The following is a 23,648-nucleotide window of genomic DNA, read 5'->3' as shown; positions in this document are numbered from 1 at the left end:
AATCAAACACTGGTATCATTGGTTTGAGAATTCTCAGCTGCCCTGCAGATGTTTCACTTTGTCCAGAGCGATTGTCTTATTAAAAATTAAATTTCAAATGAAATGTATAATGTTTGCAGTAGTCACACAATGCAATAAAATTAAATTGAATTCGGGACATAGTGTTCCTGGCAGAACAAGGCACGTACACACACTGACCTCCGCCTCAGATGGGCTATGCTTAGCCCCAGACTGAACTTGTGGAAACGCCCCATGCAGCAGAATAAATGTCAGCTATAAATAGCATCACAAATTGGGTTTGATGTGATGAAAGTCTGAAGGATTGCATGTTAAGTTGAAATACTTTCAACTCATGTGGACACATCTTCACCTCGGTTTGCATCTGTTCATATCCACTCATGTCTTAACATCAACTTTATATGCAATCATTTTCCCTCCATATGCCATCAGAATAATTTCAAAGATAATTTTTTCACAGTGATGTATGACTATTTCTCATTGAAAATGCCAGTGTCAGTGAGGAAGAACACAAGTAAGAAAGGCCCTCAAAGTTTACGCGATGATAACCTGTAACGCAAATTCATTTAAACACCACTAATTTCTTTAATGCATTAACACAACTTTGATTTTGAAAATACTGGCATCATGTGAAACAAGAAAAACCTAAGGAATCCATTGGTTCCAACCATGTCATACTAGCTTGTCAGTAAGGAGGTTAAATAACGCTCCAAACTTGTGCTAAATTTTGCCGAGGAAAAACTGTCATAGCCATTTTCAAAGGGGTCCTTTGACCTCTGACCTCAAGATATGTGAATGTAAATGGGTTCTATGGGTACCCACGAGTCTCCCCTTTACAGACATGCCCACTTTATGATAATCACATGCAGTTTTGGGGCAAGTCATAGTCAAGTCAGCACACTGACACACTGACAGCTGTTGTTGCCTGTTGGGCTACAGTTTGCCATGTTATGATTTGAGCATATTTTTTATTCTAAATGCAGTACCTGTGAGGGTTTCTGGACAATATTTGTCATTGTTTCGTGTTGTTAATTTATTTCCAATAATAAATACATACATTTGCATAACGCAAGCATATTTGTCCACTCCCATGTTGATAAGAGTATTAAATACTTGACAAATCTCCCTTTAAGGTACATTTTGAACAGATAAAAAAAATGTGTGATTAATTTGCGAGTAATCGCGATTAACTATAGACAATCGTGTGGTTAATCGCGATTAATTATGTGAATCACTTCAGTTTTTCTAGTTTCACATGATACCAGTATTTTCATTCTAGCTTTAAAACTGAGCCCGCTACAACCTCCAAAATATCAAATGGCGGCTGGGCCCGACGGCGACCCGTCGGATGTTTTTAGAGGTTAATTAAAAATTGCAAGTTGCGCTAAAGAAATTAGTGGCGTTAAAACGAATTTGCAAACTTTGAAAGCCCTAGTTTATATGCATCATTTTCACCCTCAGTCTGAACTCACCTTAAAAACAAAAACATATGCCATCAAAATATTTCCAGAGGCGTTTTTTCCACATTGCTGTATGACTATTTTTCATTTAAGAGCCTGTATATAAATGTCCCTCTGTAGCTCGTATGAGCAGCAGCAGCAGAAGGCCAAACGCATTGTTTAGCTTGGCTCGGCTGCCCTGCAGCAGATGATGTTTGATGACGGTGCTTAAAGGTGAATCGCTGCAAGTGGTGACTGGTGACACTGACCCTGGCTGACACTATCCGTTGAAAATAACTGATACTGGGTACACCTCGCTGGAACAAATGGGAGTGTTGGCTGTCTTTCTTTTTAGCTATTGATTTATACTGCGTGTGCGTTCGTGTCAGCGGGGTTGTTCTGTCACTGTGTAAATGGGTCTCTAGTCCCTACTGTTGCATATCACACACTCCCCCATTGCATGGAAATAGATGGCACAGAGGTTAGAGAGAGAGAGAGAGAGAGAGAGAGAGAGAGAGAAAGCGGAACACATTTCCGGCATAGCTCTCTCTTGCTTGTTCTCTCCGTCTTCTCCCTCCCACTTTGGGCTGTGAGTTCCTCCCCAGCAACACAATCCTGCTTCCCTCTCTCTCTCTCTCTCTCTCTACCCTCTCTTGCTCCATCTCTACCTCTGGCACTCTCTCTCTCTCTCTCAGTCAAAGGGGGGGATTCTCCGTAACCAGCTGTAGCTTAATGTGATCCTCACTTCTCATCATTTTATTGATGTTCTCTTGTTTTTTCTCCTAAATTAAATCACTGTGCTGCCGATGTCACAGCTGGCAGTGTTTGGATGCTACCAAGGTGCACAAAGGGTAGAGAGGGAATGGAAGAGAACTTTTAAAGCTGTCAGTGTACCTTCCTTTTGAATCTTTGGATTGGTTTATTTGCTGGGGGGATTGTAGTTGTAGTGGAAGACTCATTTAGGTTATTTTACTCCCCTTGAGACTGCTGGACTTTCCTTTTGTTCCACCTGTGTGTGTTTCACCTCTCAAATACTCTGGGACTTTTATGGCAATTTTTGCATTAAGTGCGAAGTTTGGAGGAGCCAAGTGAGACAAAGCATGGTTGATTGGAACCAAAGCTGAGTGCTGAACCCTTCTGTCCTGGGAGGCAGTCCAGGTAAGACTGTGTGTAATTCACTTGCATGCGCAGATGTAATTGTTTCTTCAAAGGTGCATTTACATACATATGTGCTTAGTGGAGCACACAGGTCTATTAGTGAGAACTGAAATGTAATATTAAGCCTGTCCCTGGTGCTTTAGGAACAGCACATGTCACAATTTCGGTCTGCATCTTGACATTTTGGGATTACACTGGACAAAGGGTGACTTCTGTGACCGGGTAAAAGTTCTCTGCGTTCCTTCAACAGTTGCATCAACATACGCTCCTATGTATGCATGCATCCCAAAAGCTTGCATCATTTTGCCTGATGCTCTCAGAGAGTGAGGACGCATTTAGTCATCAGTGCTCTGACATTCTGATGGCGTAATTAACACTCAGATAGATTATCACCCAATAAGTATTAGGGGATGCACCAATTACCGATACCGGATCGGATATCAGGGCCGATACTGACTCGTATAGCTGGATCGGATATCTGTGACAATGAAGCCGATCTATTCAATTCAATTCTATATTTATATGCTGTATACATTATATACTGGAATTTAAATTTCTTGTTTTGACCAATTTGTTGCTGCATTTAAAAGGTGTCTCTTTTTCTTTTTTTTCTTTTTTTTTTATTATTATTCTGTATGTGTGGTTGGTATGTTTGTGAGTCTGTCTGTAGATGTTACTTTTTGTTTTTGTTTTTTTGTCTGTTTGTGATGAAAATAAAGAAAATAATAATAATAATATATTTATTTTTTTACCAAGTTGCTGGTGTACGATTTATTATTTTAATAATAAATAACAATTAAGTTAAAATATATCTAAGTATTTATTTTTGTTACAGTTAGTTTAGTTAGGAAAGCAATGTTTAAGCCAAGCCTGAACATAAAAGGATGATCCCCAGTCACTTCCATACAGCTTATTGATTAAACAGTGGTATCAGAGCAGTACTCGGTATCGGCCAATACCCAAAAACCAGGTATCGGTATCGGGACTGAAAAAGTCGGATCAGTGCAACCCTAATAAGGATACCTAACATTTCAGTGGGAAATTCTTTCGCTATAAGATATGCTAATTATGTCAGCATTAAAGCAGCAGTAGGTAGAAGTGGAGCAAATATGATTATTGTTTTTATAAAACGATCACTATATCCTGACAGTAGTGCATGAGACAGGTAATCTGAATAAAATCATGTGCTTCTGTGTCCTCCTAACGGCATCTGCAAGATTTCACAGACCGGAGGAAAACAACCAATCAGAGCCAAGCTGGAGCCTTGCCGCCTCTAGAGCAGCTGTCAATCACTCGGGAACTCCAACCAAACAATCAAACTAGGCAGCGCTGATCAAAAATGAATCAATATTCTATTACTGTAATGCCTATTTCTCCCCTCAAATGTTTTCAGAAACATCTTGTAGTGTACTGTTTAGCTGTAAAATGAGAAAATTTGTGACCCAGTTAGGTGTTGAGATCGGTTGAGGAAATACCAAGCACCGCCCACCAGCCAGAGCAAACTTTTTCATTTTACAGCTAAACAGTACATATAGGAATTACAGTAACAGAATATTGATTTATATTTGATCAGAGCTGCCTGGTTTGACCGTTTTTTTCGGAGTTTGCGAGTGATTGACAGCTGCCTCCGTTGAATGAACAGCCAATGGGAACACTCTCTCTCTCTGAAATGACCTGTGATTGGTCAAAGTCGATTTTAGTCAAAGTCGATTTTGGTCAAAGTAGATTTTTTAAAGCCTGAAAACAGAGCCATGAGGAGGTTCAGAAGTCTAGTTATCTCTCAGAACACTTGAATTACAATATGCTGAAAGGTTATTATGGATTTTTCCCCCAATGATGCCAAAAACAAGCTGCTTACTGCAGGTTTAAATGATCAAAATGCAACTTTCCAAATATGTTGCTGTCATTTTGTTTAGGGCTGTCCTCGACCAAAAAAATTCATCGTCTACTAATCGATTAGTTGATTTAATAGATAGATCTGTAAAATTGAGTTTTAAAACACAAAAGCACCACTTTAAATCTGGTGTTTACCAGAGATGTGCTCATAAGTTTCTTGTAAATAAAGTCATTCAGCGTGAAAAAAGCATAAAAAAATAACCATTCGACTAAAGAAGCATTCGTCAACTAATGCCGTGATCAGACTACACAATATTTTTGTCTTTGACGACGGTCGCCATGTCAGATCTAACGATCACAGCGCCATAAACTCTTGCAGTGTCTTGGTCGGGTGACTGGCAAGACTACACGTATGACCATGACCAATCACGGCACGTCGTATTACACGATTGCGCGCGAGTTCAGACATCATCGGGGAGGCGGTTGAAGCAACTGTCAATCATGGTGACAGAAGCATTGTGTGTGTGATGCTGGCGGTCTTGTGTTGCGAAAAGAAAGAAAAAACGGATGTGGATGCGCTCCTGGGTGGCACAGAGAGGACGGTACGGGCTGTCCATACTTCAGTCAGTTTCGTTGTCCCGCCTGACAGCAGCAAACTCGGCATCCCTCCTCCTTTTCGCCATGTTTGTTTATTACCGAGTGACCTGACTACGACTGCGCGCTGGAGAGAGCACCTGATTGGTCAACGCAAAAGGAAAACGTTGTTGGAGTGTTGTCACACGAGGCGTGTCAAGAGAAAAATACTGACAGGCTAGACTTTTCCTCGGGGTGTCGTGGGGCGGTTGCCGTGTACTATGACACACTACACGAGATAAGATTGATTTTAACATACGACACTCATTTATCGTTCCCGATTCCCTAAAACAGCCGTGTCGGGCTAAAATCGGGCTGATATCGTGTATTAACCGATTAGTCGACTAATCGACCAAGAGGGGGATAGCCCAAATTGTGTTTCTTGTTTCTTAAACCTCTTTGAATCAGACTGTGGCACTCCTGTTCACATTCACTCCAGACAGCTGCCATCTGAAAGCTTTTGTAAACTTACAAGAACGTACTTTGTGGTGTTTTATATTACTGTAAATAAAAATTGAATGAGCTCGAAGCTATTATTAGAGCTGCTTTCCCAGCCACGAGGATTTCATTTTCCTCACTGTGAGTGAGTTTTGTCACGGTAGGTCTCCACCTCTGCAACCATGCAAGCAGTCCGATTTGGCAAATATGACTAGTGGACATGGAGCCTGAAAAGCAGCTTTGCATTGAATGCAAGCTCATTAACTCCTTTCCCTGATGACTTCTTCTGTTACAAAAGGAGATTATGAATTGAATAAAACAGGCCAGTATAGTTTTTTCTCTGATTATAATAGCTCCCATTTATGTAAGATCCAATTCAACAATGGTTGGATACCAAATGTAAATTTTTCTGTACAGTTGCCAGCCTCACCCGTTACGTTTCTGTTCCCACGTGTCCAGATATGACCACGGTGTCCATGGAGCCTGTGGGAGTCCTCGTGGAAAGGGGCGCCAACGCCACCGACGCCCCTCTGAACGGGCATGAGGACTCAGGTGCCACCTTCACCATCGGCATCATCCTCTCCATCATGTGCTTCGTCGGAGTCTCGGGGAACATCTACACCCTGGTGGTCATGTGCCACTCCATGAGGACTGCCGCCTCCATGTACATCTACATCATAAACCTGGCTCTGGCAGATCTGCTGTATCTTCTCACCATACCCTTCGTCGTCTGCACGCACTTCCTGAAGGGGTGGTATTTTGGGGACGCAGGGTGCCGGATTCTGATCAGCATGGACTTCCTGACCATGCACGCCAGCATCTTCACGCTGACAATCATGAGCACGGAGCGTTACTTCGCGGTGCTCAAGCCGCTCGACACGGTCAAGCGGTCGAAAAGTTACCGGAAGGCCATTGCTCTGCTGGTCTGGGCCGCGTCCCTCATTCTCACCCTGCCAATGATCGTGAGCATTCAGCTAACGAAGTTGGGCAACAAGGCTATGTGTCAGCCCACGTTGTCGCCACTCTCCTACAAGGTTTACATCTCCTTCCTGTTTTGCACCAGCATCGTCGCTCCGGGACTGATCATCGGCTATCTCTACATCCAGCTCGCTCGCACTTATTGGGTCTCACAGACGGAAACCTTCAAACAGACAAAGAAGCTTCCCAATCAAAAGGTCAGTGCATCACAAGATAGTGTATGTCAACAGCCCGTTCGCACGATAAAGCGTATAAATGCCACGATAATGTGCAAGGTGTTTTTTCTTTCTTGATTTTTCTGAATGGAGTTTGGATCGAGCAGTGCCAGGCTATGCTAACATTGCAGCTGCTCCATTAACACTCCATCTAGGAATAAATACAGCAGCAGTGATGACATAAACTTTCGCAGTATGTATATATTGTTCCACACCACTTATATGATGCTTTTGATACACATGCTTTAATAAAAAAATTAAATACTTTGAACCTTGCATACTGTATGTCATGCTAATACCTTTTCACCTTGTATAAAATGTATAATATACTGACTAGTAAATGTTATCATTTACTATTACTGAATGCTTCATTATAAGTTGTCTTTCAATCAAATATTAAGATATAAGTGTAAAAAAACTGTTCACAAAACATTATAGACATGACCATTTGTGTAACAATTTAGCCACAAATTCACATACTGACCATATACGGTCCAGACAGATACTCGGTTTTGACCGAGTCTTGTTTATTGACGTTTGTGACGTGTTTTCCGTAGTTGTATTACGTTGTTTCCGTACGTGTTTCACTTAGTTTACTTACTTATTTTAAACCCAATCGTTTCCCTTACCATAACTAAGTGTTTTTTTTTGCCTGAACTTAGCTGAGTGTTTTTTTGCCTGAACCTAACTAAATGGTTTTCTTGCCTAAACCTAACTGTGAACATTTGCGTGGTGTACAAATGACACACGAAAAAGGCTAAAATGCGTCCTCATGACACGCAGAATGTCTGCGTAATGTCGTGGTATTTATAAGCCCTTCCCGTGAGACCAGGTTGATTTCAAAGGTTACAAGTGGTTCTATTTCACACAAGCTTGCTTTCTAAAGGCCTTTACACACCGGGAGGCGTGACGAGTAACTTACAGAAAAATGCAAAACACTCGCCTGTCAGTATAATACATCGAGAGCTTTTATTGTGAAAGGTAAGAACGGAAAGAGTGGATCTGGCCTGCACTGCCTTTGTCAAGGTTGAAAGGAGTAATAAAGTTTGCCGTCCTGATTCAGACTCCGGGGGGCCTCTGTGTTGTTGTTTTACAAATATAGGCGCAACTCAACCTGTTTCGCACAACTTGATTGGTTGATGCCTTTATTTGTGGTCTGAAAGATTGGGCTCAGTCTTAAAGCTAGAGTGGTATCATTAAAAACTAGAAAAACTAAGGAATCGATTGGTGCCAACCATGTCATGTTAGCTTGTTAGTTGTCAGGAAGAACACAAAATAACTCTCCAAAGTTGCACAAAATTTTGGTGAGGAAAAAACTGGCACGGCCATTTTCAAAGGGGTTGCTTGACGTCTGACCTCAAGATATGTGAATGAATACTCAGAGATGAACAGAGTGAAAACTATATCTTATTAGATAAAACAGATGTTGACAAGCTGCATCATTTGCAGTTGAAAAAAGGTAATAAATTCTAATATATCCCATCACCATACTCAGCTTATCAAAAAATGTTTCAAATCAAAATAAGAATGTAACGTAACTTAAAGCTGATAACACTGAAATAGGCGAGATTGGAGCAAATATGATTAAAAAAGTTATTTTTTTATAAAACGGTCGCTATTTCCTGACAGTAATACATGAAAGAGGTAACCTGAAAAAAATCATGTGCCTCTGTGTCTTCCGGTGTCCTCCGGTGTCCTCTGGTGTTCCTAACGGCATCTGCAAGATTTCACAGACCGAAGGTATACAAGCAGTAAGAGCTGATCTGAGGTCTGCTGTCCAGCTGCTGTCTATGAGAGCTGGCCGTCAATCACTCGCGAACGCCGACCAAACGGTCAAATTAGGCAGCGCTGATCAAATCTGAATCAATATTATGTTACTGTAATGCCTATTTCTCGCCTCAAATGTTTTCAGAATAATCTTGTAGTGTACTGTTTAGCCGTAAAATGCGAACGTTTGTGAAGCCGCCGCCATTGTCAAATCTGTTGAAGGAACGCCAAGTTACGGTCACATGACCGGAGCGCAGCCAATAGGAACGCTCTCTCAATGAAATGACCTGTGATTGGTCAAAGTCTCCCGTCACGGGCTAGATTTTTTAAAGCCTGAAAACAGAGCCATTAGGAGGTGCAGAAGTCTAGTTATCTCTCAGAACACTTGAATTACAATATGCTGAAAGGTTGTTATGGAATTTTTGCCCAATGATGCCAAAAATATACTGCCTACTGCCACTTTAAGTATCATGATAATATCTTATCGCGGGGCCCTCCCCTTGTAAAGACCTTAATAGTGATTTTTGGGCTTTACCGCTCATCTTCAAAGATGTATGCAGTGAATATTTGCATGTATATGTTCAGCCATATCTGACAACCCTACTCCAAACCCAACCATTCCCCCAAGTTAAACAACGAACTACATTCTTCCAGAACCGTTACAAATCACTGGTTAGGTTTTGAAACTACTTGGTTAGGATAAACTGAAAGGGTTCCAAGATTGGAACACATCGGCTATCGGTCTAATGACGGCTAAGCCTGTGGGGGCAAAGGGGCTATAGTTCTGGGGTTTCCAGTGTAGCCAGCAGATATCAAGACTTATCCGTGCGCTGCTCGTTGTTTACAGTCCGATTAGCAACTTGAGTTGCGAGACTGGACTAGGAGTTGAGACCTGTGCGACTGGATTGTTTCACAAGCAGCCAGTTTACAAGCTCATTTTAAACCAATAAAAAGCAAAATCATCATCAGACGGTAGCCGATGGGTTCCGAAATTGCATTCAGACAATGCAACCCGCCTCTTATGCTCTCCACACGGACTGTTTACCTGCATTCAACTAAAGCCTGTGATTGGTCAATACTACTCGGACTACAAACGGAAACCAGGACCTTTCCGATGCTAAATTCTTGTCTTGTTGCCTACAGATTTACTACTGTTTATAGAGATTAGGGTATGGGAAAGATCACATTTGGGTAAAAATAACTAAGATTGGGGAATGATCGTGGTCATTGTTAAAAAAAAATTGTCAGGAGGAGGCAGGAAATGAACAGCGATCTCCTGTGTAAAAGTTTGACCTTTTGTTGACCCATCCAACATCCATCCAACCTTCTCCCTCTGCGGACTTTGTCTGCAACGCATCTGGAGATGGAACCAGACACATCCATCAGGCAGAGCCTGATGAATAGGCAGGAAGCTAGGCAAGACGCAGTTGAACAAACTACCGCCAAAGACATTCCACTCACCAAGACTGTTGAGTCAGTCATACTCCTCATGGAGAGTGTACCACCTCTTGAGGGAGGGGTCCAATCATGTAGCTCATACAGTAGGCTGGTGGCATTCTTTCTCCCAGCAATTGTATGACCTTCTGTCTGGGTAAGGGTTTGCCAACAAAACTCATCATAAAAGATAAATCGTTGCCGTATGACTAGCCGCATCAGTTTGTCTCTCTGCTTAAAGCATTCTGTCATTTTCCACTCCCCTCTTGTTCTCTGCTCAAAAAACATTCCAATTTGCTTCATATTGGGTCTTAAGACGGGTTCATTTTATCTTATCTGTGTGATTAACAATGTGGCGAATGCTGCCATTCAGTTTGCATTAAAGGCTGTTCATAGGATTCACTTGTACCTTGGAGCAAGAGAGAATGCAGACTCCGACTTTCCAAAGTGCTGCTACTTGCTACATTAATGATTAATACTCTCTGTCCCTCCCACCAGTGCTGTGTGTAACTTTCGAGCACTGGCTGTGATCGCACTGGGACATGGGAGGATGTGATAAGCTTGGGCTTTTTGGAGTAACGATCGCCATATGTTCTCATTAGGGTGTGCTATTTGTTACAAGTGTACACCATGTAGTCTGTACTGACAGCAATGTAAACGCATCCATGTAAATATGCTACACTCAGAGCTAGTGACGTAGGATAAAAAAATCTGAGAGACTGCTTAAGACGGATGGGAGTGGAGTTGGATGGGTCCAACAAACACAGGAAATGTTGTTTGAGTTATTTTTAAGTTACGTTAGTGACGTTTGTGATGTGTTTTCCGTACTTGTGTTATGTTGTTTACGTATGTATTTTACTTAGTTTACAAATATATTTTACTTAGTTTACTACGTATTTTACTTAGTTTACATACTTATTTTACTTAGTTTACGTATATATTTTAATTAGTTTATTACGTATTTTACTTAGTTTACGTACTTAATTTATTAGTTTACGTACATATTTTACTTAGTTTACGTACTTATTTTACTTAGTTTATTTACATATTTTACTTAGTTTACGTATGTATTTTACTCAGTTTATGTACATATTGTACTTAGTTTATGTATATATTTTACTTAGTTTACTATGTATTTTACTTAGTTTATGTACGTATTTTACTTAGTTTACGTCAATATTGTACTTAGTTTACTACGTATTTTACTTAGTTTAGGTACGTATTTTACTTACAGTAGTTTACATATATATTTTACTTAGTTTACGTATGTATTTTACTCAGTTTATGATCGTATTGTACTTAGTTTACGTACATATTATACTTAGTTTACTATGTATTTTACTTAGTTTATGTACGTATTTTACTTAGTTTACGTCCATATTTTACTTACATACTTATTTTAAGCCCAACCATGATGTTTTTCCTAAACCTAACCAGAGTGGTTTTGCTGACCGCAACGTTTCACGTTAATGACTTGGCATTAAATGACACCTGAAAAGCTGCTTCACAACATTCACACACAAATTTCATCATGTGAATACAGGAGAGCCCTCTCAAAAAGACAAAAACATTTTTTCTACACTGTACTTATCTATGTGTAGTTTGGCGATATTCATGCATAGAGTTAATCTAATAATTTATCCAAAACTATGTGGTGCATTAATTATTTTCATTAATGGTTTATCTCTTATGTCCCTGAAGGTGCTCTACCTGATCTTCACTATCGTGCTCCTCTTCTGGGCATGCTTCCTGCCCTTCTGGATCTGGCAGCTGCTGTGCCAGTTCCACCCCTCACTGTCCCTCTCCACCAAAGCCAAACGCAACATCAACTATCTGACCACGTGTCTGACGTATTCCAACAGCTGCATCAACCCGTTTCTGTACACGCTGCTCACTAAGAACTACAAGGAGTACCTGAGAAAGCACAAGCGGTCCTGGACAGCTGGCAGCTACTTCAACAGGAGGAGCCGCTTCCAGCGTTCGCCACGCAGGTCGCCATCTTCCAGCAGCCAGCAGTGTACTGAGAGCTTTATGCTCACACACACGGCCTCCCTGCGAGCACATAACAGCAGTTTGTAAGGTAGGAGCAGATTTTTCCGACTGATTTTCTTGGTTGATCAGAAAACCAAAAGAATGACAGTCTCTAAACTACATCCTTTCCCTAAACACAGCTTAGTATTGCAGTAATTTCCTGCTATTTTTTCCAACTTTCTATTAACTGTTGTGCATCAACAGCTTGGACGCCAGCATGGATGCTTTAGACTTGGCAGCTTTGTTGGAGTTTTTCTATCTGAGGAAAGGCTGGTTCTGATTGGTTATGTGATTACAGATGGCATTGATTTCTGGCCCCTCTGAAAACACGTCTGATTCCTACTTCCTGGTATGAAGTGTAAACATGTCCATATTGGCACAAGTGGTGCCTCTTGATTGTTTATGTATGGAACTGGGTGAGCTGATGAAACATGTTCAGCAACAATAAATATTCAATTGCATGGGAAATCCAAAACTTTCAGGACAGCACTGGGAATCTGTCAATAAACTTTTTGTGCCAACGGTTTTTCCGAGAATTGTCTCGAGGGGCGCAAAGCACGAGTGAATGAGACTCATATTTCAATTTGATATGAATGAGTCATGAGTTAGTTCAGCCAATAGCTATGAATGGAAAGGAAAAACGATTTCTATGTTAGAAGAAAAACAATCCATTTTCATTTAACTCTAAGCCTGTACATCAATCAAAAATATAAATAAATACAAATCTTCTATCTTGGTCAATCCTGATGTCATAATGGCAGTTAGGTCACCACCTGGGACTATACTGCTGTGATTAGAACTAGAATCAAACTGCATTACGTTTTGAGGGAAATGTAGTTTTGAACAGTTTTACATGCGGATAACGTTGTAAATTGAAACAAAACAAAACAAAACAAGAAATGCTACAAAATGACTTAGTTTGGTTTGGTTTAGGCAACAAAACTACTTGGTTAGGTTTCATGAAAAAACATCATGGTTTGGCTTAAAATAACTACGTTTGTTATATTTGAAGTTACGGACATAAATTAAAATAAGTGAACATATTTTACTTAGTTTACATACTTATTTTACGAAAATATTTTACTTAGTTTACGTACGTAAACATTGGATTTCCACCCAGGCTGAAATCCAGTGTTTTTCAACCCATCCACCACCCAAAGCTCCTCCCGACGTGGACTTCCACGGACTATAATTCCAAACCTATTTGTGATACGTCAAAAGCGAACGTAATCCAAGACAAAATATATTTTCATTGGAACGTATTCACAACACAAAGCTAATAGTTAATGCTAGCTTAAACTGCTATAGATTATGTCGTCTGTCGGGTATCGAACATTTTCAGACGTGCCTTAGCAGTTTAGATGTTACTATAATTATAGCCATTGCACGTTTTAATGTAAATATTTGTACATATTTCATATTTCATATATTGTAATTCCATATTTTAAATTGTATTACTTACTTATATTTCTTTACATATATTGTGTTTAGACTGTAGCATTATGTACAATATTGTAGCATTATGGACATAATTTATAATTATAATTTGTGTGTCTCAATGGCTGTTGTGATGCGTCTACTGTGTAGGCGTAGTGGGTAGTGAGCTTTCCGCCTCTCGCTTTCAGCCCTCACCGCTGGCTAGCAGCGATGCTGCTCGCAGCACCTATTTTCTTACAATTCTTTATGTTTCTATAAGAGCAACTGTAATGCCCCAATTTCTGGGATCAATAAAGTATTTCTGATTCTGATAACTGACAAGCTATGTAGCTGTTATTGATCAAATGTAAATATTACACCACTTTTGAACGTCATAATTATATTTAATAATATGTAGTTATGTAAGTTTTATGTTAAGTTAGTAATTAATAGAAAAAAACATGATTTAAATTGTTTAGACAAATTAGATCTTAGATTATTTTCACACACTTTTCCCAAAGGTAAAAAAAATTAACTTCTATGCTCATATATCTGTACTGATACCATTGTTATATATTTATGAATATTACTAGATTCTCAAAGTAAAACAAATACATTATTCATGGAACACTTTATTCTACATGCACAGTATCAAAATTTACAATAACGTCAAAATCTGATTTTCTAGCTCAACTCAACCTCTCATTATGTGGAGTATTATCCATGAAATTTCTACTGCCTCTAGAAAGCTATAAAGTAACTCTATGACTGAAATATTATCCTGTAAACTTGTTATTTTTATATCGCCTCAAGGATCCTTATTCTCAAGGTTTCCTTTCCTATTCATTTTTATATTTTTGTCAGATTTATTTGGATTTTTAACTGAAAGAATTGAGTCTTTTAACAATCCTGTTATTATATTGGGTGGAATCTGTATCAAGTCTGAATATATACATATATATTGCTTTTTGAACTATCACCAAATGCCCACCTTCTTGCAATATACAAATATTGCCTGTGTATTTATGTTTCCTCCAGCCACATTTAATGGGTTTTAGATGTCGGTCGCAAATGTTCCGTGCAGAGGAAGCTGGAGTTCTGAATCATAGTGCAGCGGAGGGGAACGGACGGTGAAGAGCAGGGTGAGGGGAGAAGAGGCGCACACGCACACACACACACACACACACACACACACACACACACACATACACAAACATTACCAACAGTGAGCTATCATGCTACTCTAATCAAGTGAGGATCTCTGTTTCTGGTCATTTTAAAAAAATAAAATAATAATGTTTACAGAAAATTTACTTTTAAGGTCTTTTCTCAGAATATTAATGCAAATGTGCTTTTTAAAAAAAATGTTTAAAGGTCCCATATTATAAAAAAGTGTTTTTTTCATGTTTTTTTATTATAAAGCAGGCTTAAGTCCTAAATAAATACTGTGAAAGTATCAAAACTCTCAATACACTGGGAAATACACACAGCCCGTATTCAGAAACTCTGCATTTGAAACAAGCTGTCAGGATTTCTGTCCATTTGTGATGTCACAAATATACAAAATTTACACAGATTTAAATGTAAACATTCTAAATGTGTCCCAGTTTATTCCTGGTCGCAGTGTATGTGAATGTCATCAGCTATCAGGAAGTACACATGGACCAAAGCTGTTGCCTAGCAACACGATTCTGTTGCAATTTCATCGCAATTCCCTCTAATTGCCCTAAAACGGAGCGTTTCCGACAGAGGGTAAATACAGGTATATTCAGGCCGACAGTATGAGGAAAATAAAGGTTTTTATGAACATTACAGCATGTATACATGTTCTAGTAGAAACACAAAATACAAGTATGAGCCCGAAAACGAGCATAATATGGGACCTTTAAAGAAATTGCCAAGAGGGGACTACCTATCAAAGAGGGGACTTCCATATACTGCAGTGGAACTGTCTGTACTCATTCTTTCACCTAACCAGTGTTTGTTTACCACAAAGATTTCCTTAGTTTCTTTCTGAAAATGAAACTTTAATGATATCAAGATTTAAATATTTCTCTGTGACACAAAAATAAAATAATCATGGCGATATTAATTGAGAATAAATGACGTTTTACATGCAAATCAGAAGTAACTTGGCTGCATGCACCAATATCAAGGTGTGCAGTATTAGCAACAAAATTTACTTTACATAGTCTTTAATTATATGAAATATATTCTTAAAGTTACATTTTAAAGATTGATTACAACCCGTGCATTAATTGGTGAAGTAGGCATTAGTAGGCATAAAGAGGGTTCCCTTCATCCTGTAGATCATATCTTATTTTGCATTTGCTCTTAAAAACTTCAGGAGTCAGGAGAAAAAAATATTTCCCAATATTATAGGCAGGTTTTGAATCTTGAGTCATTTGAACTCATTCATGAATATAGCAAGGTCAGATAAAAGACACACACACGCCACTAACTTGTCACTTAGAGAGTGTGGTTGCACAGCCATACTGTATATCTGTAATGCAGGGAAAAGGCCAGCTGACACACAACACACTGGATTTATTCGTTCCTTTTGCAGATGATGGCATCTGCTAAATAAATAACTAGAATGAATGTGGATCATAACTAAATCCAGATTGGGCGCGGCTGGATATTATAGCCAAGTGTTTATCTCTATTCCCCTATAACCTCTCCAATGAATCTATTTTATGTACCGCAATAATATCGCTTCGTTCCAATTCATCCCACAAGAGAGAAACAAGAAGGAAAAAATCTAATTTTTACAATCCCATTCATAACTTTGCACTCAGCTAATAATGCTTTACCCTTGATTACTGTGTGCTGTGTGTCCAGGCTGCCTGCAGAGACAGAGTAGCAGCGAGCCATATATTACTACTCTGCCTTGGAATACAATGTGCTGAGTGACACCTACCATAACTCACAGGGGCAGAGAATATGGCTCCACATTTGTGCCTGTGCACACAGAGACACACACACACACACGCAGTATTTGTCCAATACACTCTGTGATTACATTCAGTAACAAGAAGTGTAAGGGATTATTATTTGAAATTCTGTAATAAAATTATAGTTACCGGTTCCAGTAACGCCTTTTTGCTGTCTTACCGGGAAGTTGATCTAAGGCTGATATTAATGGTGCTTTCAAATGGGGTCATGTTTACCGTGTTCAAGAGAAGAGTCCATATGAACGCTCCCCCCCCTCTTGTGGTATTCACAACCTCATTAGTGGAAGGTTTCTGAAAGCTGAGAGTTCACGACTTGTGACATGTTTGTTGATGTTGTCAGAAATGGCTGGAGCCAATCCCAGTTGACGTTGGGCAAAGGCGGGGTACACCCTGGACAGGTCACCAGACTATCACAGGGCTGACACATAGAGACAGACAACCATTCACCCTCACATTCACACCTACGGGACATTTAGAGTCAACTATTAACCATGCATGTCTTTGGACTGTGGGAGGGAACCTGAGTTCCTGGAAAAAACCACAAGACGGGGAGAACATATAAACACCACACAGAAGGGCCCCAAACCGGGTTTGAACTTGCAACCCTCTTGCTGTGAGGCCACAGTTCTAACCACTGCACCACCATGCAACCCTACTCTGTTTTGTGTGTGTATTAAATACAGCAGATGTGATGTTTGGGGATGGAGGCTTTGGAATTTTTAAAGGTTTGCTATACAATATCCAGAGCATAAATATAGCAGCATACAACTATTTGTGATATAAAGATAGAGAGGAGTAATGTCTACCTGAGCAGAGAACGCAGTCACTCTCCCTCTGTGTGTGTGTGTGTGTGTGTTGTAATCCGAGCTTCTCCGTGCTTTGTTTACATAGCCGGGCCGGCCACGCGTACCTTTTAGTGTTTGTAAGCGTGCCCCACTGGTTAGCTCATGGCCGCCGCACTGAACTGCTCTCATTTGCACTGTTAGCACTGTTAGCACCGTTAGCTGCGAGCTGCCGGCTCAGCCGCCGCCATGTTGAGAGCCGTGTGGAAGCAATAGATGTGCTCTGAATTTCATATTGAGCACATTTAAATGCACCTTTGATGGAACTGTACTGGGTAACAAAAGTAATGTAATGAACTATCTTTGCTGTTGAGTAATGAATAAAGTAACTTATCTACTTTTCACTGAGTAATATGTTATATTTAATTGATTGCCATTGACATTAGTCACATACAATGTAAATATGCAGCTAATGGTTGCAAAGGCACACAGGTGTAGGCTACAGTTTATGAACCAATCTTAAGGACAATTTCTCTTCTAAGTAACCACTGTCTGGCCTAAAGTGCTTTGATTTGAATAAACAAATTGCTTGTCTTAATTTACCTATAACAATATACAGTACGAGATGTTAATTATGACGACATTTAAACAGTCTATGTGCCCTGGAGAAACACAGCGTGATTTTACAGGTATCATAAACATGGCAAACCGCCTGCTGGAAAATCATCTCATTTGCTTTTATAGAGCCAAAACAAGGAAGGCATAATATCAAACGAGAGAGTGTGGATTGATTTTATATCATCTCTCTATGGAATTACTACCACTGTAGTTAAATAGCCTGAGGAGATGGCAGCAAAAGATAAGACTGGATTCTGCGAGCATGAAGCTATAATATAATTTGCTCTTTCTCTGTTCAGCTGACTAATACAAATTTATAAAACCAGGCAAGATCATATCTATTTCCAAACTGCCATAGTATCCATTATTCAGTTCTTAATCACTGGATAGCAGCAGTTTCCCCTCCCTTCCTCAATGGCTCTGATGACTGTCGGTGACTATTGGAAAAATGGTGCACATACTTGCCAAAACTCGAGACCTCGAAAATAGGGAGGATTTGTAAACCGGGGGAGTCTCGGGGTCCTCTCCCCTGAACAATTTGAGTTTCAGAGACTTTGTTTCCTGCATTCTGGTGACTGAATGAAAATTGCTAAATAATTATAATTATAAAGTACACTGCAACAGCAGTTTTATGTTTTAATTTTACTTTTAATTCACGGGAACAAATACAGAGTAATTTGCCCCTCTGGTGTGAACTTGTGTGAATCTCTGGCATCAATAGTTTTCATTCATTAATTTTCTGCCCCTGCTTAAGTAGGCCTATTTCTTTCTCCTATACTCTCCTTTTCTCTCTCCATCTCTCACTCACTGAAGGCCCTTTCAGACAAAATGTGACAACGGCACTACTGTCGTAGTACTCTGAAACACATTATTTCCAACGGCTTTGCGCCACACCACAACGGCTTTTTGCTGCATCGAGCAAAGCCCAACTTTGAGTGCAGCGCGCACTGACAATGTGCGCTGAACCCAGCAGCGAGTGCAGCTTAAACAGTGAGCAGCTCTCTTTACTCCCAGGATACGACTGCTCAAAGTGGGCCTGTACTCAACCTGCAGCTCCGGAGCCACATGCGGCTCTTTAGCTCCTCTCCATTGGCTCCCTGTGGATTTATAAAAATGGAAATAAATAACTGTTTATTATTTACATTTTCATTTTTATTTATCATTGTTGTAGGTCTATGGTACGACACATTGAGGAAAAAAAAGAAATCTGAGACCTTGAGAATAAAGTCATAATATAAAGAGAAAAAAGTCCATCATGAGAAAAAAAGTTGTAATATTATGAGAATAAAGTCAATATTATAAAGTAGTAATTTTACGAGTTATTTTCTTTTTTCCTTTAAAGTAATGACTTTATTCTCGTAATATTACGACTTTTTTCTCATAAAATTATGACTTAATTCTGGGAATCTCAGATTGTTTTTCCCTCAATGTGGCCCTAATACTCCGTCACACATTTGCACCTTGGCCCTCACTGCATTAGACTTATACACTATATGCTTAGACTATAAACTGTGTTACCTTCATCACAATGCTTAAATGTTTCGCAGCTCCAGATAGATTTTTTTTTTTTTATTTTGACTAAAATGGCTTTTTTGATAGTAAAGATTGCTGACCCCTGTCCTTCACTCGTTCGCGATGCGAACGTCAGATTGTTTCAGTTTTTCCCAGTGAAGATGTCCTAACCTGCTCCGTGCTTCAGTGAACATGCTGAGCGACCTGTCGCTTGTTTGAAAAAACAAGAACGGTGCTGTAATTTATCAATACAGTGTTCGTGTCCTTTTTGTAGAATAATTAGTGAACTGTTCGTTGGAACTTTCTTTTTATTTGTGAACAAATTAATGTAATGAAATATTATTTAAAAGATTTCTGAATCTGTTCTTTTGATTTATAGAATATGATTTTACAGGAATAACATTTCAAACTACAAACAACAAAATAATCATTTAACTAGTACTAATAATGGTCCAAAATTATGAAAAAATTGCATAGTTTTAAGTCAAAAACCTTCAGGGAGGACCCCCAAACCGAATATCTCCTAGTATCTTATATTGACTGTAGAAATTCAGAATGTGTCTCTGTATAATATGTAGGAGCATCTTGACTTCTAAAACCTGAATGAAGAGCTCAAACACCTTAGCTCTGCATGCATACCTGCCTGTCTGGCTGGTTGCTGCTGATTCCAGGCTATAGACATCCTATAATATATTATAGAGTGATACTACAAATAAGACAGGAAAGCATTTTAACTATTAAAGGGCCCATATTGTAAGAAATTCTCAGGTCTTTTATATTATAAAGCAGGTTTAAGTGCTTTATAAATACTGTTAAACTATCAAAATGCTCAATATATGGAGAAATACAGTACACACAGCCTGTATTTAGAAATTCTGCGTTTGAAACGAGCCGTTTGGATTTCTGTCCATTTGTGATGTCACAAATGTCCAATATTTAGACCATTACGCAGTTTTAAATGTTAACATTCTAAATTTCTCCCAGTTTATTTCCTGTTGCAGTGTATGTAAATAACATCAGCTGACAGGAAGTAAACATGGACCCAAACTGTTGCCTAGCAACGCAATTCCGTTGCAATTCTGATGAAATGCACTAAAACGGAGTGTTTCATTATAGGTATATTCAGGCAGACAGTATGAGGAAAATAATGTGTTTTTTGAACATTACAGCATGTAAACATGTTCTAGTAGAAACACAAAATACAAGTATGAACCTGAAAATGAGCATGATATGGGACATTTAACTAACTGTCTTTTTTGCCTGGTGGTTTTCTTGCCCAAAGTTAACATTTTTGAGTTGTATACAAATGACACGTAAAAAAGGCTAAAATGTGTACTTATGATATGGGGGAATGTCCATGTAATGTTGTGGTATTTATACGCCTATTCTGTGAGACTGGGTTGCCCTGTGCAAACATTACAGCATGTAAACGTGCTCTAATAGAAACACAAAACACAAGTATGAACCTGAAAATGAGCATGATATGGGACCTTTAAAGAAATAATGAATAAACAGGAATAAGATACCGGCCGATACACACTCCAACCTCTGAATAATGAGAGTACCGGCACTTATTTTTTTTCCACTTCAAGCACTGGAAATTTTGTGTAGCTGTATTTTTTGTCAGTGAAGAAATTGTAGGGCTTTTACACGCTGTACAGTGCCAGAAACAGGTTGAGATAACGAAAAGGAAAAAAGGTGTTAACATCTGTCATAAATTGGGAGAAAAACGGGAGAATTGTGACCCTGGGAGGAAACCGAGAGAAGGCAATAAAAAACGGGAGTCACCACGGAATATCAGGAGGGTTGGCAAGTATGACGCTGCGTACAAAGGCTGGCTCAGGGAGACTTTACCACAGCACCTTTGGAAAATCAGTTTTGGAATAAATGAGCTATTGGAAAACTCAGTTGGTCGTTTAGTCTATGCTCTTAAAATTATTTAAATCATATCACATCTTTATTTTTTTTACTTTCCACACACTTCTTGCCCTAAGTGCATTTTTATAAAAGAGCCCCCTGACAATACATCAGTCCCGGCTAATATGCTTTTGCGCTAAATTACGACCCATAAATGTTTCTTCAATAAAGAAAAAGTTGCAAGCTAAACTCATGAGTCCACATAGTGACGGCTGCCTGGCAGGCTGTGTGGAAGTGCCCTAACTCCTAATGAATGGTGATAGCATTTTTACAGCCTTTTATATATTGGAACCTTTTTACTGCAACGCAGGCCACTACAGGAAGCAGCCAGTGTACACAGGAAACGGTAGGAACCGGGCTTTCTCTTTTCCTGCAGTCACAGTGGAAAAGATGTACAGACGTATAGACCAGTTTTATGGGACTGTGGTTTAATATTCACGGCATCAGCAAGGGCGTATGGAATGTACCCTTCAAAAAGCTTAATTATTCCATACATTTAAAGGATGGATATTCCCCACACACACACGTCTGAGATTGCCTTGAAATGTGCTATTCGTGTCCTAGAGTATTAACTGGAATGAGATAAGGACACTGGTTCAGTTGCTTTTGTATTGCCTGTTTCCATCTATGGCAACTTTGTGCACTGCTATCAATAATGTAGAGAATAAAAGGCTCATAAGAACAGAGTCTGGCAACACATTCTCACAGCAGTTTGTGAAATTTGATGTATTTGATTTGTGTACATAGACACAAATTTCTCTTTTTTCGTGACGCTCAGCACGACTTTCAACAACGTCGATTTTGTGCATTTTCCTACGAATGTCAAGCAACACGAGATGCATGTGTCAATTTCCGCTCCAGTCTTTTCAAAATAAAACTCCTTACTTTACTCCTACTTAGCTAGGTTTAGGAATAGATCGACTTGGTTAGGTTTAGGCAACAAAACTACTTAGTTAGGTTTAGGAAAAGATCGACTTGGTTAGTATTAGGCAAACAAACTACTTAGTTAGGTTTAAGGAATAGATCAACTTGGTTAGGTTTAGGCAACAAAACTACTTAGTTGGGCTTAGTAATAGATCAACTTGGTTAGGCTTAGGCAACAAACTACTTAGTTAGGTTTAGGAATAGATCAACTCGGTTAGGTTAAGGAAGTTAAATGACAAATTAATCAACTTTGACTTGTGGTTTCACAAAGGACACGAACACCGGTCTCCTGGGCAAAAGTCCTGTGTTTTTGACCCACCCATCCACCCTGACCTCCTCCCTACTCAGCGTTCGCCGCTTTCTACCCTTCCCGGTTCACAATTATTATTATTATTATATACGATTTGATTTTGTGTTGACCATCATGAAAAGAATGTGACATTTTTGTCTATGCGCACAAATCAATATATTACATTTTGTGACCATTTCACGAACTGCTGTGCCACTGGGCTGTGTGTAGATAAAACCCCTAGCCTGGGTTATTGTTCATGGCAACACACAGAGATATACATTCACATAATCTTTGCCTGTATGATCATAAATAACCCCTTCTGTATGTAGCATTTTCCAAAAATACAGTAATACATCACACATTTTAATTGTCATGTCTGAACGCTCGCCCTCTTCCTCCCAGGCAAGGAGAGGAAATTAGTCAGCAAAGGAAGTTAAGACTTTTAATAAAAGAAAAGATTTTTGAGTCATATTTCTCTCTGTGTCAGCTGTGCCTGAAAAGAAGAGGTGAATTATTCAAAAGAAACTAGATAAACTGCTACAATAAAATCACTTGCTTACACATTCATATGCATAATTCATTCACTTTAAAGTATTGTCTTTCAGTGTTTTTACGGGAATAAATGTCTATTGTGCTCCCAGGAAAAGATCCACTTTGTTGCTTCATTAAAACGGATTGTTAAGGTTTTAACAGGTTCCTGTTAATTTTGAAGATTTTTTACCAGTACTCGGTATCGGCCGATACCCAAAGCCCAGGTATTGCTATCGGTATTGGGACTGAGAAAGTTGGATCGTGCATCCCTACTGAATATCAATGTCAGTCCGTTGGTTGGTCCACTACTCTGATCTATATTGAAATATCTCAACAACTACGAGACGTCTGAGTGTCGGCATAAATCAAAGGCCGTCAAATAGCACAGCTTTGTATTATGCTCCGTAGCGTCTACATGCGGCTCTGCACGAATCTCGCCCCTTGAACTCCATAAAAGATCAAACGAGAAAAAAACTGACCGCTATTAGAGCTGGCAATGAAATAATCATTCCCTCACAGACCAGACACGCACCGTCTTTAATTAGAATTGCTTTAATCCCACGTCTGCAGCTGCACACTTTAAAGCCATCCTCTCCTGTCACACGCTGTGCCAGAGCATGTTATAGAAACACTGCTAGAGGACTCATTAACTTGGTCATCATCGTATAGCCTTTTTTTCCCCGTAGAGCTTCCATCTCAGCTGCGAAATGAAATAGCACTTGGACTGAGGGCCTCTTGGCAGAATTGAGCAGAGG

At 39.4% G+C, this 23,648-nt stretch overlaps 1 protein-coding gene across 1 annotated transcript in view; it reads left to right on the top strand.

Annotated features, from left to right (window-relative positions):
- Window positions 1-2,041: 2,041 nt before the first annotated feature.
- The window catches only part of LOC119479899 (urotensin-2 receptor), an 80,235-nt gene continuing 58,628 nt past the window's right edge, over window positions 2,042-23,648 (top strand). Inside the window, exons 1-3 of the mRNA XM_037755879.1 lie at window positions 2,042-2,615; window positions 5,982-6,697; window positions 11,618-11,996. Of these exons, the coding sequence (XP_037611807.1) occupies window positions 5,984-6,697; window positions 11,618-11,995 (1,092 nt within the window). The 5' untranslated portion in view covers window positions 2,042-2,615; window positions 5,982-5,983 and the 3' untranslated portion in view covers window position 11,996. The remainder of the gene's footprint in view (window positions 2,616-5,981; window positions 6,698-11,617; window positions 11,997-23,648) is intronic.

Source organism: Sebastes umbrosus, chromosome 20 (assembly GCF_015220745.1).
Source record: "Sebastes umbrosus isolate fSebUmb1 chromosome 20, fSebUmb1.pri, whole genome shotgun sequence".
NCBI lineage: Eukaryota > Metazoa > Chordata > Actinopteri > Perciformes > Sebastidae > Sebastes > Sebastes umbrosus.
Note: the sequence above shows the minus strand (reverse complement) of the source record. Positions and strands in the feature narration are given on the sequence as shown.